This window comes from Anomaloglossus baeobatrachus, chromosome 1, assembly GCF_048569485.1.
Source record: "Anomaloglossus baeobatrachus isolate aAnoBae1 chromosome 1, aAnoBae1.hap1, whole genome shotgun sequence".
NCBI lineage: Eukaryota > Metazoa > Chordata > Amphibia > Anura > Aromobatidae > Anomaloglossus > Anomaloglossus baeobatrachus.
The window spans coordinates 255,400,717-255,426,726 of NC_134353.1; the positions used below are offsets into that span (position 1 = coordinate 255,400,717).

The 26,010-nt window shown below is 42.3% G+C and overlaps 1 protein-coding gene across 1 annotated transcript in view; it reads left to right on the plus strand.

Moving 5' to 3' along the window:
- PRDM5 (PR/SET domain 5) overlaps nucleotides 1–17,035 on the plus strand; it is a 373,869-nt gene extending 356,834 nt beyond the window's left edge. The window contains exons 16-17 of the mRNA XM_075336363.1: nucleotides 14,108–14,212; nucleotides 15,745–17,035. Coding sequence (XP_075192478.1) covers nucleotides 14,108–14,212; nucleotides 15,745–15,909 — 270 coding nt within the window. The 3' untranslated portion in view covers nucleotides 15,910–17,035. The remainder of the gene's footprint in view (nucleotides 1–14,107; nucleotides 14,213–15,744) is intronic.
- The last annotated feature ends 8,975 nt before the right edge of the window (nucleotides 17,036–26,010 follow it).

A 26,010-nucleotide genomic window follows, 5' to 3' on the forward strand; every position in this document is an offset into this window, starting at 1 on the left:
CAGTCAGTACAATTACAGCAATATCAAAATGTTACATTTTTTACATTATAACAAAATGTGAGAAATTTGTTAGAAAAGTAAAAATAAACTTGTGCCTCTATTTTCTGAGGCAATAATTACATTTTTGAGTAGATGGAGCTGTGTTAAATCTAGTTTTTTTGTGGGACAAGTTTTCAATTTTATTGAAAACATTTTGGGATTCATATAAAATTTTGATCACTTCTTATTGCAATTTTTTATGGCGTTGCGGGGACCAAAATAACAAATGTTTGACATCTTGCCTTTTTTCTCATTTAACCAAAGCACTTCCTTACACATGCCATGAAGGGGACACAAATAGCAATAAAAGAAGGTGCTATGGTCATGAGACCAAAATTTAAGTTCTTGGGCTAAATGCAAAACACAGTGTGTGACGGAAAATTAATACTGTATATAACCCTGAAACAGCATCCCCACCATCAAACATGGTGGTGGCAACATCATGCTGTGAGGATGCTTTTCTTCAACAGGGACAGGGCAGCTGGTCAAAATTGATGGAAAGATGGATCCAGCTATATGCAGGGTAATCCTGGAGGAAAACCTCTTAGAGACCTCAAAAGATGTGGCTTTGTAGGTTCATCTACCACCAGGACAAATACCCTAAACATACAAGATCAGTGAACCTCAGGCTCAAGGACTGTGGTTCGGGCTTGGACAATGATGTAAAAATCCCCTTGGGATTGTGCTGTGCTGGTGTCTGAGTGATTACCTGCTTTGTGCGCGCTGTGGAAAGTGCTTGTTCGTTGAAAAGTTGGCTTTCATTTAGCGTACTGAGCTGTTTTGTTCACGGAGAATTTAAATAAAAAAAACACCACCCACCTTGCTCCGGAAGTGTTTTGCTATGGGCCTAAAGCAAACAATTTCCAAAGGTTGGTGGGCGGTGTTTTTTTTAAATTAATTCTCCATGAACAAAACAGTTCAGTACTCTGAATGAAAGCTTATTTTGCGATGAACAAACATTTCCAGCAAGCGTGCTCAAAGCGGGCAATCACTCAGACACCATCACAACGCAATACTCACCACAGGAATTTTTACGTCATTTTCCAAGCCCGAACTCCGAGCCTCGAGCCTGAGGTTTTCTCAACTCTACTGACAGAGCAACAATGGACTGATTTAAATCAAAGCATATTCATGTATTTGAAGGATCCAAAGACCAGACCTAAATCCCATTGATATTCTGTGGCAAGACTTGAAAATTTCTGTTTACAGATGCCCTCCATCCAATATGACAGAGCTACTTTGCAAAGAAGAATGGGCAAAACTTTTAGCCCCTAGATGTGCAAATCTGGCAGAGATAAATGCCAAAAGACTTTCAGTATTTGCCGTAAAAGGTGGTCCTACAAAATATTAACTCAGGAGGGCTGAATACAAATGCACATCACAATTTCAGATTTATATTTTTAAAATATTTAGAAAACCATGTATCATTATCTTTATACTTCAAAAATAATTTGGGTTTTTATATAACATACTCTGAACAAAATTATAAATGCAACAGTTTTGCTTTTGCTCCCATTTTTCATGAGCTGAACTCATAGATCTAAGACTTTCTATGGACAAAAGGCCTTTTTCTTTCAAATATTGTTCACAAATTTGTCTTAGGCGGGCTTTGCACACTACGACATCGCAGGTGCGATGTCGGTGGGGTCAAATTGAAAGTGACGCACATCCGGCATCGCATGCGACATCGTAGTGTGTAAAGTCTAGATGATACGATTAGCGAGCGCAAAATCGTCGTAATCGTATCATCGTTGCAGCATCGGCGTAATCCATAATTACGCTGACGCGACGGTCCGATGTTGTTCCTCGCTCCTGCGGCAGCACACATCGCTGTGTGTGAAGTCGCATGAGCGAGGAACATCTCCTACCGGCGTCCCCATGGCTTCCGTAGGATATGCGGAAGGAAGGAGGTGGGCGGGATGTTTACATCCTGCTCATCTCCGCCCCTCCGCCGCTATTGGCCGCCTGCCGTGTGACGTCGCTATGACGCCGCATGACCCGCCCCCTTAGGAAGGAGGCGGGTCACCGGCCAGAGCGACAGTCGCAGGGCAGGTGAGTGCATGTGAAGCTGGCATAGCGATAATGTTCGCTACCCCAGCTATCACATGATATTGTACCTGCGATGGGGGCGGGGACTATCGCGTGCGACATCGCAGCATCGGCTTGCGATGTCGCAACGTGCAAAGCCGCCCTTAGGCCTCTTTTACATGTCCGTGAAAATCACACATGTGTTTCACGGACGTGTCAAAGGTGCCCTCGGTGTGCTGTGTGCATGGCCTACGTGTGTTCTCCGTGTGTTATCCGTGATACAGTGCTGGCCAAAAGTATTGGCACCCCTGCAATTCTGTCAGATAATACTCAGTTTCTTCTTGAAAATGATTGCAATCACAAATTCTTTGGTATTATCTTCATTTAATTTGTCTTCAATGAAAAAAAAAATTGTCATAAAGCCAAATTGGATATAATTCCACACCAATCATAAAAAAGGGGGTGGACAAAAGTATTGGCACTGTTTGAAAAATCATGTGATGCTTCTCTAATTTGTGTAATTAACAGCACCTGTAACTTACCTGTGGCACCTAACAGGTGTTGGCAATAACTAAATCACACTTGCAGCCAGTTGACATGGATTAAAGTTGACTCAACCTCTGTCCTGTGTCCTTGTGTGTACCACATTGAGCATGGAGAAAAGAAAAAAGACCAAAGAACTGTCTGAGGACTTGAGGACAAAATTTGCAGCATAATGTAGGGCCCAGTGTGAGAAAGTGGGGTCTACCTCAGAGGTCATGGGTCTTCCAGCAGGAAAATGACCCAAAACACACTTCAAAAAGCACTAGAATATGGTTTGATAGAAAGCACTGGAGACTACTAAAGTGGCCAGCAATGAGTCCAGACCTTAATCCCATAGAACACCTGTGGAGAGATCTCAAAATGGCAGTTTGGAGAAGGCACCCTACAAATCTCAAGGACCTGGAGCAGTTGGCCAAAGAAGAATGGTCTAAAATTCCAGCAGAGCATTGTAAGAAACTCATGATGGTTACCGGAAGCGGTTGTTCACAATTATTTTGGCTAAAGGTTGTGGAACCAAGTATTAGGCTAAGGGTGCCAATACTTTTGTCTCGCCCATTTTTGGAGTTTTGTGTGAAATGATCAATGATTTGATTTTTGTTTCATTCTCTTTTGTGTTTTTTCATTGCAAGCAAAATAAATGAAGATAATAATACCAAAGAATTTGTGATTGCAATCATTTTCAATAAGAAACTGATTATTATTTGACAGAATTGCAGGGGTGCCAATACTTTCAGCCAGCACTGTAACACACAGAGAACGTGAACTTTCTGCTCACCTGTCCCTGGCGTCGCTGTCCGTGGTGCTGATCTTTGGTCTCCTGGCCTTCTGACACCCCACTGCTGCAGCTTCCGGCCGCAGTGAAGTGAATATTCAATTAGCATAATGAGCGGTGGTCGGCAGCAAGTGACAGCAGTGGCAGAGACAGGAGGGCAGGAGAAGGTGAGTAATGTTTTTCTTTTCTCGCACATGTCTTTTCTCCGGTGGGTGTCACATGGAACACATCCGTGTGGTCCGTGAGTGTTACGTGTGACCCGATTGTGTTCCGTGTGACACCCCTGATGCCGGAGATAAAATGGGCACGTTGGCGTGAGAAACAAACAGACACACGTATGTACAGAACGGACACACGTTTCGTGCAAAAATACATACGTGTGTCTGACACCATAGGAAGACATAGGTCTACGTGTGTACAAGTCTCTGGTACGTGAGGAAACGGACCATACACGTACCCGAGGCACGTACGTGTGAAAGAGGCCTGTGTTAGTGAGCACTTCTCTTTTGCGAGATAATTTATCCAATTCACAGGTGTGGCATATCAAGATGCTGATTAGACAGCATGATTATTGCACAGGTGTTCCTTAGGCTGGTCACAATAAAAGGCCACTCTGAAATATGCAGTTTTACAGAATTGGAAAGAACCAAAAGGGGTCAGAAAACCAGTCAGGTGTGGTGACCATTTGCCTCATGCAACACATCTCCTTCGCATAGAATTGATCAGGTTTTTGCTTGTAGCCTGTAGAATGTTGGTCCACTCCTCTTCAATGGCTCTGTGAAGTTGCTGGATATTGGCAGGAACATGAACATGCCGTTGTATATGCCGATCCAGAGCATCCCAAACATACTGACATGGTGACATAAAAACCAAATGGATACATTTATGAAGAGAACACCTCTCTACCGTACCAGACACCATTGAATGTGAGCATTTATTCACTCAAGTTGGATTATGACAACAAACTGCAGTAAGGTGTAGACCCCAATGAAGAGAACGAGTATGCAGATAACCTTCCCTGACACAATTTCTGACAGTTGGTGCAGAAAGATTATTTGGTTATCCCAACTGATTGTTGCAACAGCTGTCCATGCCTGGTTTCAGACAATCTTGGAGGTGAAGATGCTGGATGCTGAGGTCCTAGGCCGGTGTGCTTACATGTAGTCTGAATTTGTGAGGCTGGTTGAATGTGCTGCTAAATTTTCTGAAACACCTGTGGAGACAGCTCATGGTAGAGAAATTAACTTTCAATTATTGGGCAACAGTACTGGTGGACATTCCTGCAGTCAGCATGCCATCTGCGTGTTCCCTTACACATTGTGGCATTATACTGTGTGATAAAACTCCATGACTTTGCGATTTTCCACTATTGCATTTTCATTTTGTGTGGCACAAGTTGTACTTTTGAATAATACCATTCATTCTGCCACATAGTGTACTGAAAAACAGAAGAAAAAAAAAAAAAAAGTGCAATTCCACAATTGTTTTTTTTTTAATTTACCATGTTCACTGTGTGGTAAAACTGATGTCACAATATGACTGTAGGGTAATGAGGGTCAGGGCCCCTATCATGTCCCTCATGCTAGGGGATCCTAGGTCATCACTAACCTCAGCATTACTCCTGATGGTGGATATGCCTGAGACCCATGCCTAGCAATGCTCTAGATGAGATCTAATCTGATTCTTCCCTTACACCAGGGAAGGAAGGGACAGAAGTGAGAAGGACAAAAAGATAAAAAAAACAAGGGAAAACCAAAACTATGACACACTGCACACACCAGAGTAGACAATGAGAAAGTCATGAGAAAAGCAAGAGCAGGAAGGTAACAACAAAAGGCAACTCCACAACTCCAAGAGATAACCCCACAACTGCACTTAGCAACAAGTTCCGCAATCACCATATAGTCTGGATCACACCTCCCCCAGACCAGCTAAGATGATCTTTTGCTGGCATAGAAGGAAGGATCTAGCCAGCATATATAGGAGGGGAACAGATGTAATTGGCTTCTCCACAACATGTGATCAAAGGAGACTAACAAGCAGACTAGTAGAGATTAACTCTTTCCAGTCTGGCTATGAACTACCACTCTGTGGCTTGACCCAAAAAGTCTGCCTTCGTTGATCACAAACACCAGAGAAGTTAATGGTGCAGAGTGTCAGAATCAGTAGTCAGAACAAATCCAGACTTTGCCATGACAGTCGACAAAGTTTGTAAATCTCTCCATGTGATAACTGACCTGTCCTTATGATTCTCCACGTACATACACAGATGCCAAACATGTAAAGTTTTTTTTTTATTTAAGCATCAAAAAAATTCAGACATTTGTCACCCCCAAAAATGTCGCTTTTGTTGCAATCTTCCGAGACTTGTAAGGTTCTCATTTTTGGGAATTTGGGGTAGTATGATGGCCTTTTCTTTGCACTCTGAGCTGATTTTTTAATGATAACATTTTGGGATAGATGTGATGTTTTGATCACCTCTAATTGCATTTAATTGAAAAGTTGCAGTGACCAAAAAAAGTAATTTTGGCATTTTTAATCTTTTTTCTTTCCACTGTTTACCAATCAGATTAATGTAATTTATGTTTTTATAGATCAGATATTTCTAATATTTATATTTTTTTTATACATATTTGATTTATTTTCAATGAGACAAAAGGGGGTAGTTTGAACAAATGTGGTTTTTTTTTACATATTTTCCAATACTTATATATTTTTTTTTTTTAAACTTTTTATTGTACGTACTGTACTTGTCTTCTTAGGGACTCCAATCGCCTCTGTTGTACAGAACACAATCTCCTGCGAGCATACAATTATTTGTTTTGTCTTTAAAAAAATAAAAACTAAAAAAAGGGAAAAAAATATAGAACTTATGGTTGTTCATCTCTCTAACCAAAAAGCACACTTTTTCTGACACACAAGCCTTGGCTTCAGGACTTTGTTTTCTGTAGCAAACTTAAGACAGAGAGGTATTAATTGTCCTCTTTGTTTGCAGTGTGTCAAAAATAAGAGAGAAATTGTGTTATTAATGGAGATGAGCGATCCTGATCGGCAAAGATCGGAAAATGTTAAAATCGTATGATATTTGGTCGGATCAGGATCGGACATCCGAACATTTATCGCAAAGTTCGGCGATATTGCCAAGGATCTGTAAGTAATCGGATAGCAAAAAAACATTCTCTTCCTGCCCATCACAGCCATATCAAGTATTGGCATGGCTGTGATTCGCCACTGTAAAAAAAAGGAAGCAAAAGAGTTAAAGCAGCACATACTGAGTCTACCCGCACCTACAATGCTACTTCCGGGGCAGATAGTTATCCTTCATACATATTCACTGCTTTCCCCTCCCACTGGTATCTCTGATTGGCTGCAGTCAGACTACACCTCCACCCTCTCTGACAGCGTTATACTGCTGGTGTAAATTAAAAATATGCTTTGCAGTTACCCTATATATTGATACCAGCACAGATAAAGCATACGGCTACAGCCCCCAGCCGTGTGCTTATCTTGGCTGTGTATCAAAATAAGAGGAACTGCATGCTGCAGCCTGTAACCTTGATTTATCTGTACTAGTATCAATACAGGGGGACATTTTTTATTTATTTATTTATTTATCCATCACCAATATAAAGATACGGACAGCATTTGTGATTCCAACCAATCACAGTCGCTGTCTCACAGGTTGGAGGCATGGTCCAAAGAAAGTCAATCAGAGACGCTAGTGGAAGGAGAAAGCAGTGAATATATATGAGGGATTATTATCGACCCGGGAAGTAGCGCTGCAGCCACTGGGAGACTCATTAGCTATATACTGCTTTAACCCTTTTTTCTTTTCTTTACCAGCCCCTCCTACTCCATTGTACAACATATCACTTTTGCTTCCCATTGAATTTAATGGGTTTGGCTAGGATCGATGTTCGGATTGGCTAGGATGTCTGATCCAATCAGTGAGCTCAGGCGGATTCAACAATCCTGAACTGATTCGATCCTTGGCAGGATTGCTCAAGTCTAGTTATTAAGTTATCATACTATAGTATATCACAGATTAATCAACTGACAGTTATGCTGATTCTGCAGGTCCCACCACCCTATCATTTGAATCTAAAGATTATTGTTCACAGACTAAAGGGTACTTTACACGCTGCGACATCGCTAGCAATTACTAGCGATGTCGAGCGTGATAGCACCCACCCCCGTCGCCCGTGCGACATTTGGTGATCGCTGCTGTAGCGAACATTATCGCTACGCTAGTGTCACACACACATACCTTGACAGCGACGTTGCTATGACCGCCGAACAATCCCTCCTTCAAGAGGGAGGGGCGTTCGGCGTCATAGCGACGTCACTGCAGTGTCACTAAGCGGCTGGCCAATAGAGGTGGAGGAGCGGAGATAAGCGGGACGTAACATCCCGCCCACCTCCTTCCTTCCGCATTGCCGGTGGAGGAAGGTAAGGAGATGTTTGTCGTTCCTGCGGTGTCACACATAGTGATGTGTGATGCCGCAGGAACGACAAACAACATCGTACCTGTGGCAGCAGTGATATTAAGGAAATGAATGACGTGTCAACGAGCAACGATTTTTCACGTTTTTGTGCTCGTTGATCGTCGCTCATTTGTGTCACACGCTGCGATATCACTACCGGCACCGGATGTGCGTCACTAATGACATGACTCCGATGATATATCGGTAGCGATGTCACAGCGTGTAAAGTACCCTTTAGATTACCACTTCTATTTTCAATGTGCTTTGGCACTACATTATTACATCACAATCGGATTAAGGTCTTTTTCTATCCCTATGTTTTATGAGATGTGCATTTTGACCTCCTATCCGTAGAATAAAATCCTAAAATACTTGCTGCTTTCCCTGCTCTCATCTTATTGGGTTGATATTCGGTGCTGGAGAGGAGAAGTGGCGTTAATGCCGCGTTGCAGCCGAAGAAAGAAATTGTTGATTATTAATACATTCTTTTGTTTCATAGGTCTACGCGTTTCAGGGATATTGTCCCCTTCTTCAGGACAAAAAGCAGAATCAACAATATGTACAACAATATGCGGAGACTGACAGTTATATATACATATGGGGAAAGAGAGAGACTGCCCATTGAAGATTCCAAAAAATCAGCGGGCAAGCATATCTACCTCTATGACACAGTATTTTACACAATGAAGAATTACAAATCATTATAGTTCCATACACTGCTATACAACATGGTTCCATAGATGCAATTAAATACATTATTAAATTTAGAAAACTTATAGAAAAAAATAGGATGAAAAATAAATAGAAAAAAAAGGAAGAAAACCTGAATAAAGAGTTTAAAACTCTACCTGAATTTGTGTTTCACGTATATAAAGAAACCTATTAGCCTATGATAATAATAGGCCATCATATATATTTTATTCATGGTTAACTCCTATAACTTCTATTGTGGTTTGAAGCAATAAAATTCAGGTAGACCCTGCATATATGTAGGACACCAGAGTTCTAAACTCTTTAATCAGGTTTTTTCCTTTTTCTTACATCCTATTTTTTCTTTATATTTTCTACATTTAATAATTTATTTAATTGTATCTATGGAACCATGTTCTATAGCAGTGTATGAAACTCTAATGATTCGTAATTCTTCATTGTGTAAAATATTGCGTCATAGAGGCAGATGTGCTTGCCCGCTGATCTTTTTTAATGAATGGGTAGTCTTTCTATTTCACCATATGTATATATAACTGCAAATCTCTGTATGTTCACATATTGTTGATTCTGCTTTTTGTCTTGAAGAAGGGAACTGGATCCCTGAAATGCATAGACCTATGAAATAAAATAATTTATTAATAATCAACAATATCTTCATTTGGTGTCAGCTTGGCATTAAGGCTATATGCGCACACAGCTTTTTTTGCATTTTTGGCCACAAAAAAACGCACAAAATGCAAAAAACACACCCACATTTGGCTGCGTTTTGCTGCATTGTTGATCTCTGCGTTTTGCTGCGTTTTTCCAAGGCATTGCATGGGTGAAAAACGCAGGAAAGAATTGACATGTCCTTTTTTTTAACTCAGAAACACAGCAAAAAAAAAAAGTTATGTGCGGACAGCAAAAATGAAAAGTCATAGACTTTGCTGGGCAAGCAAAGTCATGCAGTTTTGAACCCAAAAACGCACCTGAAAAACGCGCAAAAACGCAGTGAAAAACACTCAGTGCGCACAGAGCCTAACCCTGCTTCTCCTCTCCAGCACTGAAAATTAAGGTTTATAGAGATATGCAGATAAATTTGTAGAACAATGGTCAAGCAACAACATCGGTATTCTGTGACTGCCGAACAGGAGACCTGTGAGCGTTTGGATCAGGGTCCAGGGAGTCAATTTGCCCACTTCTAGTGGAAGTGGATTGTTTTACAATACTCCTCTAGCTTTAGAAGGAAAAACATTTCTATACACATCAGTATAATCAATTTTCTGTTTATTCAGCTAAAATTCCACAATCTTGTAGAAAAAAATAGCGGATCTGCCAAAAATTGATTTCACGTATGTCCAGACCTTATTAATGCTAATATTTTGACTTCATAAATTAAGATATATTTTACATATATTTTGTCATATGCTCCAATAAAGAGAATGATTGTAGGAGACAGTATCCCATCTGTGTGATTTTGAGAGCAGAGAGAAGGAAGGAAGCTTTAAACCCTTCAGGGATATAGAGATTGGTGTGGAAACATAAACTAGTTGTAAGGAAATGTATTCCTTTGGTCAGCTCTCATAAGCTGTAAAACTACACTCCATGTTTTTTCAGTGATGAGTTCTGTCCTGTGCCAACAAGGGAAAATACATCACCTCCATTTCCAAGGAAAGCAAAAATCATTAGTTCTGTTTCTGCCTTCCGTTAAATGGTTTTATGTAGGGTCTAGACATATCCAATAATGTTTTCTGACATATTATATAAAAACATGTTTCTACTTTATGTATTAAATACATAGTTAATTCATAGTTATGCCTGGTTTAGAGAAATGCCATTCATTTGGTTGATACATAGTGTACATACTAACATAACCCATTAAGTAATTATGTATAATTAAATATAATCACCATCATCACCATAGCTAAATGCAAGTCTGAAGTGTTCTTATGTTGGAAAAATCAGTAGAGTTCTAATTCAATTAAAGCGTTATAAAATTGTGTTTGTTCATCCTCAAAATAAGCGGACCACAGGTTGTATGACTACTGGTACCCAAAGCAATGACCTACAATGCCTTGAAAAAGTATTTATATCTCAAAACATTTTTCACATTTTTTCACCTTATATCCACAAACTTAAATGTATTTTATTGGGATATAACAACACAAAGAAGCAAGTGTTTGTGAAGTGTAAAAGAAATATGTGGATTTCTAAGTATTTTAAAAACATAAATCTGCATTTATATTCAAACCCACCTGAGTCAATACTTTGTAGACCACCTTTTACTGCAATTACTGCTGAAAGTGTTTTAGGGTATGCCTCTACCAATTTTAGAGTCTGAAATTATTGACCATTCTTTGCAAAATAGCTCTAGCTCAGTGAGATTGCATGGAGAGAATCTGGACAAAAAGGGATTGGAGCGCACCACTATGCCAAAGTATATAATTGGGTGCACCCTGATGCAGTGGAAGGAGAGATATGTATCAAAGAAGAAAAAAGGCACTGCACAAAGAACCAGGGGCACACCTAATATAGTATAAATATCAAATAACACTTTCATTCAGTACACACGACAAAATATTGTTTAAAAACATTTAAAATGAAACATGTAGGACACCACACGTGGAGCGGAACCTATATCGTGACACTGGTGGACAACAAAAGATTCAATATATGATAGTAAACCCTGTGTTCAAAAAAACAACAGATATCATACAATAACATATAAGATACACAATAGCATAATGATATCACAAGACCATCAGGTAATGAAAGCTGTGTGGTAAACTATCCAACGGCACCGACAGGGGGTCAGGTGTTTAAATATAACAAAGGAGGTCAATAAAATATTGCAAGGCGGTGATGGAAAGAACACCTATGTCAGATAAATACCAACCCTGTATAGAAGGATATATGACGGTCATAAAGTTGTAAGATAATTATCACAAAGAAAGTGGAGGGTGAGTAAGTCGAAAAGCACCATATATAAGGTTAGAAGGCACAGATGCCCATAGAAGGCACTGGCATGACCGGTGTTCATAGACTATGAGTAGCATAAAAAGGCCCCATATGTATGTAAGGCACACGAAGGAGGGTGTCACAGGATGGTTTACTGCCATTTACCGATGGTTTAATATTTTGTCGTGTTACTGAATAAAGGTGTTATTTGATATTTATACTATATTAGGTGTGTCCCTAGTTCTTTGTGCATTGCTTTTTTTCTTCTTTGATACATGTATGGAGAGAATCTGTGAACAGCAATTTTCAATTCTTGTCACAGATTCTCAATGGAATTTAGGTCTGGACTTTGACTGGGCTATTCACACACATGAATATGCTTGGAGCTATACCATGCCATTGTAGCTTTGATGGTATGTTTAGGGTCGTTGTCCTGCTGGAAGATGAACCTACGCCCAGTTTCAAGTGTTTTGCAGTCTCTAACAGGATTTCACTCAAAAATTTCCTTGAATTTTGTTTAATTAATCTTACTATCAACTTTGGCTAGCTTCCCTGTCCCTGCAAAAGAAAAGCATCCCCACAGCATGATGCTACCACCACTATGTTTGATGGCGGGGATGGTGTTTTCAGCATGATGGCAGTGTTAGTTTTTCACCACATATAGTGTTTTGAATATAGTCAATGAAGTTCTACTTTGGTCTGACCTGACCAGAGCAATAGCTGTGTTCCCTCACCTGGCTTTTTGCAAACTACAAATGGAACTTCTTTTGGCTTGCTTTCAAAAATGGCTTTCTTCTTACCATTCTTCCATGAAGGCCAGATTTCTGGAGTACATGACTAATAATTGTTCTGTGGACAGCTTCTCCCACCTGAGCTTTGGATCTCTGCAGCTACTCCAGAGGAACTATGTGCCACTTGACAGCTTCTCTAATTAGTGCTTTCCTTGTTTGCAATCTCAGTTCAAGGTAGATGGCCATGTCTTGATAGCATTACAGTTTTGCCATACTCCTTCCATTTTTGAATTATTGATTGAACAATGCTCTGTGAGATTTTAAGAGCTGGAGCTATTTTTTATAACCTAACCCTGCTTTTCTCTTCTCTACAACTTTATCCCTGACCTGTATGGTGTGTTCCTTGGTTTTCATGATGCTGTTTGATCCCTAATGTTCTCAAACAAACCTCTGTGGCCTTCACAACACAGCTGTAGTTATAGTCTGAATAAATTAAACACTGGTGGAATCAATTTATTAATTAACTACTGCAGACAATGGGTAAACTGAGGATTTTATTTTAGGGCATCAGATTACAGGAGGCTGAATTGAAATGCATGTCACAATTTTCCTATTTATATTTTTTAAATATTTACTTGTTACTTTGTGTTGATATAAAATTCCAATAAAATACATTTAAGCTTTTGGGTGTACTGTGAAAAAATATGAAAAAGTTCACAAAAGTTCATGAATACTTTTTAAACACGCTGTGTATTTAATTTTAGAAATCTCACTCATTTTAATTCTTTATTTAAACTGTATAAACTGTTGCATGGTTACCAAGTAAAGATGATTTTATATACCTGTATAAGATAATTACTAGATTGGATCAAAAATTGTTTAAAAGAACTGAAGTCCTCAGTGGTTGATACCTTTTAATGGCTAACTGAAAAGATGGTAATAATAGCAAGCTTTCGAGACTGCTCAGGTCTCTTCTTCAGGCTCAATATAACACAAAATCTGTAGTTACATATTTATACACAACAGGACATAGAATAGGGCAGTAGAAAAAAAACAAGTTATGTGAAGCAGAACTATCATTATGGCAAGAGGACAAACTGTTGTAGCCATAAATATTGCTGCAGTTCAGTGTGAAAGTTTTTTATTGTCCTCTGATTAGGATCTGGTCTGGGCTGTGATGCCCCCGGATGGTGTGAGGAGCACATCTCTTAGATTGGATCAGAGATCTTACATTTGCTTTCGTCATCTTCCTTTTGTTTCTCACATCATTCCCCTGTTGCAATACCTTGTCAGACCTTCCCTGCCTTAACATATCAGCCCACACATCTGTCATGGAGAGAACTTGTATAAGTCTACGCTGTTTATTATAGAGGATTATATTGCTTAACTGTATTATCCATTCAGGTCACAGAGAGGTCCTTAAGAAGCCTATATGTTTCCCATTTATTGCTCACATTTCAGGAAATTATCGTAATCTTTTTTTAATGCATCCTATGTATATTTTGAAGTGCTTATGAGATGATGAACGATGAGCCTGTGTACGCATGAATAATGAGCTGACAAGACAGCGGTGTGGATTACTCCCTTTCTATTTTCATGACTTATGGTTTACAGAGTGTTAAAAAAGCAAATACAGTATCACAAGCTCATGTCATTGAAACATTGCTGGAGAAAGTTCATATAATGAGTTTTGGTGGAACGGTAAAAGATTTGGTAGAAGAGTTATAAAAGGAGAATGAAGAGAATGGAAATATAAGTTCCTGGAGATCATAAAACCTGACATCACATTGTCAGAAATGGAAAAGCTTTAACAATATGAGGCCTTGTGATAATTTACTTACATATCTTGTCATTCTATATAGGAAAAGCCGTACCAGTGCACCGAGTGTAACAAGGCTTTCAGCCAAAAGCGGGGACTTGATGAGCACATGAGGACGCACACTGGAGAGAAACCATTCCAATGTGATGTAAGCTTTCCTGTCTTTTTATGATAGTATTTATTTACTATGTATTATTTATTGAAATAGCAGAAAAGAAGCCACAGGGGAAATGGTTGCATGTTGAATTAGTTATATATAAATCTATAGCTACAATACACAATTAAAGGCAACCTATTGACTATATATATATGTACTGGACAAGTCGCAAAGAGAACAGCCAAAACTCAAGAGAAAAATTTTACGACCAGGCGTCCTGATTGCAGGTGAACAAATTATGTTTATTGATCAAGTGAGGTGAACACACCATGTGATTAAAAACAAAGAAAAACAGGGGTTCCCGGCAAGGTCACATCATTGGTGGCTATATAGGGTATCTGACATGCACGGGTTGCAGTGATTTAATGATACATACAATTATCATATATGAATACTAAGTATATATGAATCTCAGTACCATCACTATAGGACAATATAGATGTATCTACATAATAACCTCCAAAAATCAGCATTTATATGACAATCAAAACATCCAATAACATGGAGATATAACAATATTGTTCCAAATTCATCCCACCTTTCAACCTGTGAAACAATCTAAATTTCCTTTGGAATAACACTGTGACAATGTCAATAAAGTTATACAACTCAAGGAGTGTCTATAAGATATTCAAACTATCCCATAGGGAAAATACACAGTAATAGTGTCTTCCAGTACTAATCCTGCATGGCTGGAAGTGTTAACCTGTAAGTGATATATAATCTATTGTTCGTATATGGTTTTATATACCTGATCTCAGAAGAATTTGTCATATACTTTGCTCAATATCCCGTGACTCAGAGTCCTTTCTGTACCTTTTACCTGATCCCTGATGCTGGCATCTTATAGGTTAACACTATTTTTTGCCACCTAATCTGAGAGTAGCCTAATGTAGCGACAGAGACCCTGATTTCAGTGATGTGTCAATTATACTGAGCTGTTTTCTGTAGTTTTCATAAAATGACTGTTTAACCAGCAGAAGATTGTAACCAGAGGACTAGATAGCTAGAGATGAGAGAACCTTTTGAAGTTTGGTTTGGAGGGCACAGTTGAACCTTAGAAAAGGTTCAGTTTGTGCCCCTGACTTGATCCAAACCTCAAAGGAAGTCAGTGATTGGGCAGTTCTTGTCTCCACTCACATGCAGCTATCCATAAGCAGAACACTTCCAGGGGTGGGTAGGTGGGGTTTTTCACTTTTTTTTATTTTTTTTATTTTATGTGTACACGCTGCATCTGATCACACTGATTTTATCTCAAGTGTGATCCATTCAAACACTGCACAAGGCTTACACTGGGCTGAGCGTCACTCATACCCAAGCACTGTGCTGCTCGCTTCAGTAGTTTGCACTTGTAACTCACTCGAACTTTGAACCCGAACTTTTCGTTCTCTGAACCCAAACTTCGAACCTCAGGTTCGCTCATCACTAGTCTCTACACCATCATCATGCTACTCTCAGATGATGTTGCATTACCCTGGTGACAGATTGTCTCCAATTATAACATGTGTTACTTATTCTTTCAGGTTTGTGACTTATCATTTTCGCTAAAAAAAATGTTGATCCGACACAAGCTGACTCATAACCCCAATCGACCTATGGCAGAGTGCCAGCTTTGCCACAAAAAGTTTACAAGAAATGACTACCTCAAGGTGCATATGGAGAATGTCCATGGAGAAACCGACAGTTAACTTGCAGCTGCCAGAACCTACATTGTGAATTTTGTTTACCTGGACGGTGCACAAAATAATTGCATATTTGAGTTATACTGTATTTCTATGAGGACACAATAAGAAGCTCTGCTCAATTTTTTTCATGATTCTCCATTTATAATGGAGTCCTTACAGTGATGCTGAATCTATTAATTTATGAAAGGTTAAAAAATATCGGAAACTACAACAGAAAGCCTAAAATGCAAATATAAAAAGAGCTGTAACATTTCTGAAGTCATTCAAAAGGGTAACTAATGGCACTTTATTCACTTTACGATGGTGTCTGAGTTTTGTTACTATTATGTTATTTTTGGCCAAAATATTATTTTAACTGATGTCTTATAATAGTATCTGTGTGTGCTGTCATAAATGAGGCAGCTTTTAAGTTTTCATTTTTGGGAAGAAAAGGGATGGATAATGCATGGAAAATGTTTCACGTATTGCTGTTTGAAACAAGCATTTTTACATAGGATACGGCTAGAGGTAAACTATGTGTTGTATAATGTGAAGTTCTGCTAGACAATCTTCAATACTGTAATGGCCATTGAATTATTTGGTTGATTACACAAGACAGCTATGTTGAGTAATGTAATGTCTTTTTAGAATGGCGCACAATAGGGCCCAGATTCATCAAAGCCTTTCCACCAGAAAACTGGCATAAAAAGCCACAATTTTTTGCACAACTTAAAGGTGCACAAAAATGTCGCAACTTTTATCATTTTCATGCCATTTTTCTCCAGCTTCGACAAAGTGGGCAGAGCTGGGGCAACACAAGAGAGTTATGGGGCATGGTGACCCTTGGTCGTCAAATTCTTGATGACCAGTGACGTACCTTATGCCACAAATTCTACTTCAGTCCCTGACTGGTGTAAACTTCACTCAACTTCATGCCTTGCCTATGTCATTAAGAGTCATGTGAATCTTAATGCATTGCACTCCTCCGTGCCACCTTATCAAGACTGGCATGAGAAATGCTGTTCTTGATGAATCAGGGCCTAGGTTTTTACTATGTATCTCCAACCAAACCCTTCAGAATGTCAAAATGTTTGGGTCCATTTGTGCAATAGATATATGTACTGTATTAAGGGAATTCATTATTATCTGAACTTGTATTGTATAAAATGTATGTTCAATTCCTAATGCCACATTAAAGAATTACAATATCCTCAATTCTTTTTATATAATATGTTATAGGCAAGAAGTCTATGACTTGAGTATTCAGAATAAAATTTCAAGTAATCACATAACAAAGAGCACATGAGGATTTGTTTCTCAATTCACTCTATTGTAGTATATAGATTGCATTGAAGGCATAAAGCGATTCACACTAGTTAGGTTTTCCTTCACCCAGGGCAAATATTCAGTTTGCAAAGACGAGTAAATTGATGGTATTCCCCTGACACGTAACAAACAAGCCCATGGTAAAAAGATCTACAAGTCCCAAAACTGTGGTTATAGTAAGATAAGGTAATCAAAAAATGTGTGCTCCGGTGAACTGCTCCTGTGACCAAAAAGGTTGAAGATTCTATTATGGTGTTAAAACGCATTGCAGTGTGTATAATAAAGCTCCTTTAAAGGGAACCAGTCACCAGGATTTGTTTATATAACCTAAAACCAGTGCAGTACTGGCACTATCAGGCTGATTCTATACATACCTGTAGTGGTCAGCTCGGATGTTTAGGTTTTGAATTCCAAGAAAGTGAAGTTTATAAAATGAGCAGCTTGTTGAGTGACGGTTGCACTGGAGCAGATCATATATTCATAGTTATCTCCTCACTAGAGATGAGCGAACCGGTCGTGGTTTGGCTCGAGCTTGGTTCGCCGAACGGAGGCCCTGTTCAAGTTCAGTTCGGCGAACTGGTTTGGCGAACCACTCGAACCCCATAAGAAACAATGGGAGGCAATCACAAACACATAAAAACACATTATAAATGTACACATACAGTTAATAAACATTGCCATAACACTTCCCGGTGCCCGCAATCCGTCCTGCACTCTGTCTCTCGACACTTTTCCATCGGTAATTCGCTGCGTCTTCCCGGTAACCAGCAGTGATGCAGGACCTATCGTGACGTCAAAATAGCCATGTGACCAGTCACGTGTCTATTATCTCATTGACTACAGACTGGTCACATGTCTAGACGTCATGTCCTTGTCCTAGGTCCTGTCACTGCATCTCTCCAGTACGCGGTGATCGTTTGTGTATCTCCGTGTACTGGCGAGATGCTCTGGCACACGGACGACTCCCCGTTCCTGCATGGGGCGCTCTTTACAAAGTCAGCCCACATGCAAGGACTGGCTGTCGCAGCCGGTGAATAGCGGCACCGGGAATCACGTGATCGGAGCACCGTTGCTATGGCAACCCGGCTGTGAAGTCACCGCTAACAGCCGGCAGGGTGTGATCACTCTCACGGAGTGATTTCTGTACGGGGCAGCAGCGTCTTCCCCCATGCAGTAAAGCCTTATGTAGCAGAGCTGCATGGGCTGAAGGAGAAAGAAGACAGAAGACCATGGATCATGGAGGGGTGAGAGGGAGTAATACACATGGAGTCTCTAAGTGTGTCTGTGTATTTATTTCTATAAAAGTATTTTTTCTCTGTGTGGTGTCTTTTTTTTAACCGTTAATTGGAGATTCATAATGGCCGGGTCAAACTTGCCTGACATTAGAATCTCTGGCTTAATACTAGCTAGTAAAACAAAGCTAGTATTAACCCATTATTACCCAGCAAGCCAGATGATGGCGCTTCTATGAGAGCGCCATTCTGGGGCGGCTGCGGACTGCAATTCGCAGCAGAGGTGCCCAGAAACCTCGGGCTAACCTGTGCTGCAGATTCCAATCCCCAGCTGCCTAGTTTTACCCGGCTGGACACAAAAATGGGGCGATGCTCACGTGGTTTTTTTATTTAATTACTTCATAAAATTCATGAAATAATTAAAAAAAGGGCTTCCCTATATTTTTAGTTCCCAGCCAGGTACAAATAGGCAGCTGGGGGTTGGGGGAAGCCCATAGCTGCCTGCTGTACCTGGCTAGCATACAAAAATATGGCGAAGCTCACGTCATTTTTTTCTTTTTTCTTTTTTTGGGGAAAATTAATAAAAAATGCTTCCCTGGATTTTCCATTGCCAGTGAAGGTAACACCAAGCAGTGGCGGTTAGCAGCCAGTAGCTGCTTGGATTACCCTTATCTAGCAATACAAAAAATGCAGCGGGAGCCCATATATATATTTTTTTTATTATTTATTTAACTAATTAAAAAAAATGGGCTTCCCTGTATTTTGATTGCCTGACATGACAGTGCTGTAAAAATAAATCATTAAAAAAAATGACGTAGCGCTCCGCGGTATTTTTGATTCTCAGCGCAGATAAAGCAGACAGCTACGGGTTGCCACCCCCATCTGCCTGGCATTACCTTGGCTGGCAATCAAAATACAGGGAAGCCCATTAATTTTTTTTAATTTAAAAAAATAGTAAAAAAAAAATAACGTGGGGTCCCCCCATTTTTGATAGCCAGCTAGAGTAAAGCAGACTGCTGTAGCTTGAAAACCACAGCTGGCAGCTTTACCGTGGTTGGGGATCCATTGTGGAGGTCACCCCAGGCTCTTTTTTATAATTATTTTAGAAATAATAATAATTACAAAAATAATAGGGTCCCCCCCAAATTGGATCACCAGCCAAGGTAAAGCGGACAGCTGGGGTCTGGTATTCTCAGGGTGGGAAGGTCCATAGTTATTGGCACTTCACAGCCTAAAAATAGCAGGTCGCAGGTGCCCCAGAAGTGGCGACAATCCTGGCGCTTCACCCCAGCTCATCCCGTGCCCTGGTGCAGTGGCAAACGGGGTAATAAATGGTGTTGATACTAGCTGTAAGGTCACCTGAGATCAAGCCCAGCAGTTTGTGATGTCATGGCGTCTATCAGATACCCGACATCACAAACTGTCAGTACTAACAAAAAAAAATAGACAAAAAAAAATGTATTTGAAAAAACAGTCCCCAAACATTCCCTCTTTCACCAATTTATTGTAAGGAAAAAAAATAAGGGGGTCCCACGATGACTTTGGACCGTCTAGAATATGGGGGGACACGCTCAGGGAACGTATCCCCCATTTTCTAGGAGTGCAGACCCTCCATGTGAGTAGTGTGGGTGCAATGAATCTGCACCCACTCTCGCCGGGTCCACAGCAGCAGAGTCCATGTCGTAAGTGTTACTACCAAAGCTGCAATGCCCTGCTCATGAGGTAAGGGCATGCATAATCAGGAGAACTATTCTACATTTCCAAATATTGGTATTTGCTGATATTATTGCTATTCCACCTACTATATATTGGGGATAGGATCTTGGAGATGGAATACCCCTTTAAGTCCAGTTATTCAGCTGAATGAATACTAAACAACAGAGCTCGCTATTTAGATGTGTTTACTTGTGGCGTATAACGGACTCTCATGTTTGGTAGTCGTTCAGCAGGGCAACTATAAAATCAAATACCTCCATTTGGAAATGTAGTATAGCTCTCCTGATCAACTATGTTCCTTACCTCATGAGCAGGGCATTGCAGTAGCTTACAGATGCATGGTTACCACCACTCACTGTGTTTGAACACTCTGTGCATGCGGCAGCATCTATTGTGAAGGAGGGGGCCGCGGGGGATCAACGCTGCACAGGTACCGTGGGACACCCAGGAACACCGGTGGGGTTATAGGGGGTGACCTGGCAGGGCCTGGGGAGGAGTTTTCTGTCGCATGTGTTATGGCACATGCGACAGAAATCAGAGGAGTAGGGTGAATGCAGCCGGCGCACTGCTGTGCGCGTGGCCATCTTGGATTTCCGGGAAGGGGTCGGGGGGGGCACTTTGGCAACACCAGGGGACCAGAGGGGACCGGGGAGGAGATTTATCTCCCATCTGACATGTTTGTTCATGCCAGATGGGAGATAAACAATTTTTACTGTAATGTGATCATTGGTATACGGTGTATACCGGTGATCACAAGAGCTGGGACCGGAAAAACTGGCCTGAATCATGATCTCCAGGGTCTCAGCTACCCCCTGAAATCCCGAAGATTTTCTGACGCTGGGGGGCGCTATTCACTTATTTCTGCCTGCTGTTTATAAATGGCAGATCAGAATAAGGCTACATTCACACGACAGATCCTTTTTTGCTGTTCGCAAAAAACTGTCTTTTTTTTCACGGGTGCATCCATGTGGCATCCATTTCGGTTCCGTATACGGTCCATATGTCATCCGTTTGTCATCCGTGCGCCTTCCGGTTTTTTTGCGTACTGCAAAAAAACTGAAGGAGGGAAAATACATAAATTTACCCAGGATCCATAGCTTCAGCCTACATGAGGCGGTCACATGTTCACTCCAGTGCCATTTTCTACTGCTTTTCACAGCGTAGAGCGCTCTGGTGATTTTCTTGTGCTTGTACACTTCATATCAGTCTTTTCTGTCATTATAATGGCAGAAAGACACATAATGTCCCACTCTCCTGCATTTTGTAATTTTGCACCCTTTGGTGCCTTTCATATGGCACTAAGGGGTGCTTAGCCTTGTATTTACCAAAAAAAATAAAAGATTTTAAAAAAAAAATGAAGTGGGATTTCCCCTATTTTTCTATCCAGCGAGGGTAAAGCAGACGGCTGCAACCTGCAGACCACAGCTCGCAGCTTCACCTTGGGTGGTAATCCAAAACTGAGGGCACCCCACGCTGTTATTTTAAATTAAATAAATAATTTAAAAAAAAAAACACGTAGGGGTCCCCCCAAAATTGGATTACCAGCCAAGGTAAAGCGGACAGCTGGGGTTGATATTCTCAGACTAGGAAGGTCCATGGTTATTGGACTCTCCCGAGTCTAAAAATAGCAGGCCGCAGCCGCCCCAGAAGTGGCGCATCTATTAGATGCGCCAATCCTGGTGCTTCGCCCCAGCTCATCCCATGCCCTGGTGCGGTGGCAAATGGGGTAATATATGGGGTTAATACCAGATGTGTAATGTCACCTGGCATCAAGCCCTGGGATTCGTGAGGTCAGGCGTCTATCAGATACCCGACATCACCAACCCAGTCAGTAATAAAAAAAAAATAGTCGACAAACACATTTTTATTTGAAAAAATACTCCCCAAAACATTCCCTCTTTCACTAATTTATTAGAAAGAAAAACAAATCTAGGTCTGCTGTAATCCAAGCGGTTCCCATGACAATCCACACTGTCCCAGTCAATGAAGGACAGAATGTTCCCCATTGGCTGGGAGAGCCGTGCAGTGACCTGAGCTAACATCAATAGGTCAGCCCAAGTCACTGCAGGGCATGACGAGCGCTGCTGTCAGGAGCGAGATACATTACCTGCGGTGACGATCTCCTGCACTGCTGATAGCAAAGCTGTCACTGACTTCAATGACTGCCGCCTTCACAGCCAAGTATCACGAGAGCCCGTGTCGTCACCGCTAGTCACAGTCTCGAGTCGGCAGCGAGAGGAGGAGATGTGACAAGCGGCGGCCATGGAGGACAGTGACAGCGCTGAGGTCGGGACTTCATCACCGCAGGTAAGCCGAGCAGGGTAATGTGTGCGGAGTGCCAGGTGGGTGGAGTCAAGTGGGGTAATGTGTGCGGAGTGTCAGGTGGGTGGAGCCAAGCGTGGTAATGTGTGCAAAGTGCCCGGTGGGTGAAGCCAAGCGGGGTAATGTGTGCGGAGTGCCAGGTGGGTGGAGCCAAGCGGGGTAATGTGTGCAGAGTGCCAGGTGTGTGGAGCCAAGCGGGGTAATGTGTGCAGAGTGCCAGGTGGGTGGAGCCAAGCATGGTAATGTGTGCGCAGTGCCAGGTGGGTGGAGCCAAGCGGGGTAATGTGTACGGAGTGCCAGGTGGGTGGAGCCAAGCGGGGTAATGTGTGCAGAGTGCCAGGTGGGTGGAGCCAAGCGGGATAATGTGTGCGGAGTGCCAGGTGTGTGGAATCAAGCGGGGTAATGTGTGCAGAGTGCCAGGTGGGTGGAGCCAAGCGGGGTAATGTGTGCAGAGTGCCAGGTGGGTGGAGCCAAGCGGGGTAATGTGTGCAGAGTGCCAGGTGGGTGGAGCCAAGCGGGGTAATGTGTGCAGAGTGCCAGGTGGGTGGAGCCAAACGGGGTAATGTGTGCGGAGTGCCAGGTGGGTAGAGCCAAGCAGGGTAATGTGTGTGGAGTGCCAGGTGGGTGGAGCCAAGCGGGGTAATGTGTGCGGAGTGCAAGGTGGGTGGAGCCTAGCGGGGCCATGTGGGCCATGTGTCTTCAGTGCTGCTGGGGGTCTGCTGGCAGATAAGCACACGTGTCTGTCCACTGACAATGTGGACATGGCTCTCAGAGGACTTTTCTTCCCCTGGGTCAGCCAGGGGAGGCGAAAGGCACGCGTATTTTTGAGAGTGCTTCATGCAAAGCATCTTTTTCATTTTGAAAAGGGGCATCAACTGATGTCAGTCAAGTGGGGTGTGTGTGGCCCAGTTAGTGGCAACGAGGGAGACTGTGGTTGGAGTCCCCTCGCTGTGTTTCTAAAAGAACCAAGATGAACAAGTCATGGCTCTCAGAGGACTTTTCTTCCCCTGGGTCAGCCAGGGGACGGGAAAGGCACGCGTATTTTTGAGAGTGCTTCATGCAAAGCATCTTTTTCTTTTTCAAAACGGGGCTCAACCGATGCCAGTCAAGTGGGGTGTGTGTGGCCCAGTTAGTGGAAACGAGGGAGACTGTGGTTGGAGTCCCCTCGCTGTGTTTCTAAAAGAACCAAGATGAACAAGTCATGGCTCTCAGAGGACTTTTCTTCCCCTGGGTCAGCCAGGGGACGGGAAAGGCACGCGTATTTTTGAGAGTGCTTCATGCAAAGCATCTTTTTCTTTTTCAAAAGGGGGCTCAACCGATGCCAGTCAAGTGGGGTGTGTGTGGCCCAGTTAGTGGAAACAAGGGAGACTGTGGTTGGAGTCCCCTCGCTGTGTTTCTAAAAGAACAAAGATGAACAAGTCATGGCTCTCAGAGGACTTTTCTTCCCCTGGGTCAGCCAGGGGACGGGAAAGGCACGCGTATTTTTGAGAGTGCTTCATGCAAAGCATCTTTTTCTTTTTCAAAAGGGGGCTCAACCGATGCCAGTCAAGTGGGGTGTGTGTGGCCCAGTTAGTGGAAACAAGGGAGACTGTGGTTGGAGTCCCCTCGCTGTGTTTCTAAAAGAACCAAGATGAACAAGTCATGGCTCTCAGAGGACTTTTCTTCCCCTGGGTCAGCCAGGGGACGGGAAAGGCACGCGTATTTTTGAGAGTGCTTCATGCAAACCATCTTTTTCTTTTTCAAAAGGGGGCTCAACCGATGCCAGTCAAGTGGGGTGTGTGTGGCCCAGTTAGTGGAAACGAGGGAGACTGTGGTTGGAGTCCCCTCGCTGTGTTTCTAAAAGAACCAAGATGAACAAGTCATGGCTCTCAGAGGACTTTTCTTCCCCTGGGTCAGCCAGGGGACGGGAAAGGCACGCGTATTTTTGAGAGTGCTTCATGCAAACCATCTTTTTCTTTTTCAAAAGGGGGCTCAACCGATGCCAGTCAAGTGGGGTGTGTGTGGCCCAGTTAGTGGAAACGAGGGAGACTGTTGTTGGAGTCCCCTCGCTGTGTTTTACATGCTTTTAGAAGGGCATGACATGGCTTAGAGGTTGACTTTCAGCATCTTGAAACTGTTGGCTACCAAAATGCTGCCTTTCCAACCTTTTTAACCGAGGATTTTTGAGACCTTATGCCCATCGCAGTGCCCCAAGAGCCGATGCCCAGGCGCCACTCCTTCTCCAACAAAGGCGTGCACGCGCTACACCAGCATGTCGCACTAAACATCACTGATTCCTTGAGAAACTCTGTGTGACAGGGTGCATTTCACCACAGATAATTGGCCCAGTAAGCATGGACAGGGGCGTTACATGTCGCTGACTGGGCAATGGGTTACTGTGGGGAGAGATGGAGAAGGGTCTGCTGTACAAGTCTTGCCGTCCCCACGAGTTGTTTCAATCCTTCTTCTGTATGTAGAAGTTAATACACTGCTTCTGCCTCTTCAACCTCGTGTGGGTCCTCCACCTTGGCGCAAACCCTGTGTGGTCAGGCCACCCTTCCTTGTAACTGCGCACAAGGAATACCACACACCTCCTTACTATGCTGGCAGCAGAGCTCAATGCCATCAGGCGGTCAAAGGTTTACTTTGAAATGTATGGGAAATGTGAGTCACACCGCTGAGAAGTTGTGGACGGTTAGCTCTGGAGACCGAGTTTCATCAATGGTTGTCTCCACTCAACCAGCAGCCAGGGAAGGCCGGGTGCGACAATGATGCAAACATGGGTGCGGCCCTTCGCTGTGACAATGTGACACACGTGCCTTGTGTGGTTCACGTGTTGAACCTGGTTGTCAAGCAATTTGTAAAGCACTATCCTGGCCCACATGGCCTTCTGCAGAGAGCACGGTGTAACGCCTTCCTTGATCCACACACTCAGATGGGCTGTAAATGATAGGCTAGAGGGAAGCCACTCACCAAGCAGGACCCCTAGAACCCTGAAACCCTTTAACCCCTATACAGGGATTAGGAATTACACAGGGCCCAAGGTGATTAATACCTGTGGAAGGCTGCAGTTCCAGAGAATAGTAGTCAGGCAGGGTCAAAACATTAATTGAGGAACAGGAACAGAATGGGACGGCCAGGACTTAATCAGAAAACAAGCAGAGGTGAAATGCGGATCGGCCAACAAGGTACATAAACAGCAAGCAGGAAAAGTAGTCAGGTAACAAGCACACAAAATCATAAAACTGAACTGGGGGTAAAATTAACCAGAGGTTCATAGCTATGTCTGGCAGTGGTCTGCAGACAGGATGGGCATTAAAAAGGGTGTGGTGTCTTCCCATTGGTTGTAGCTGAATGATGGTATTTCATCTGTGAGATACCCACCAGCTACATTCAGCCAGAGATTCTGCATCTGTCAAGGTAATGCAGCCCAGTGGGTGAGCATAACCTGCGTCTACCTGCACCGCTGGCATCGACTCCTCTCCCATCATCAGCACTATGCATGAAAGGAACACGTTGTCACCTGGCGACCGGAGTACAAATTGACGGA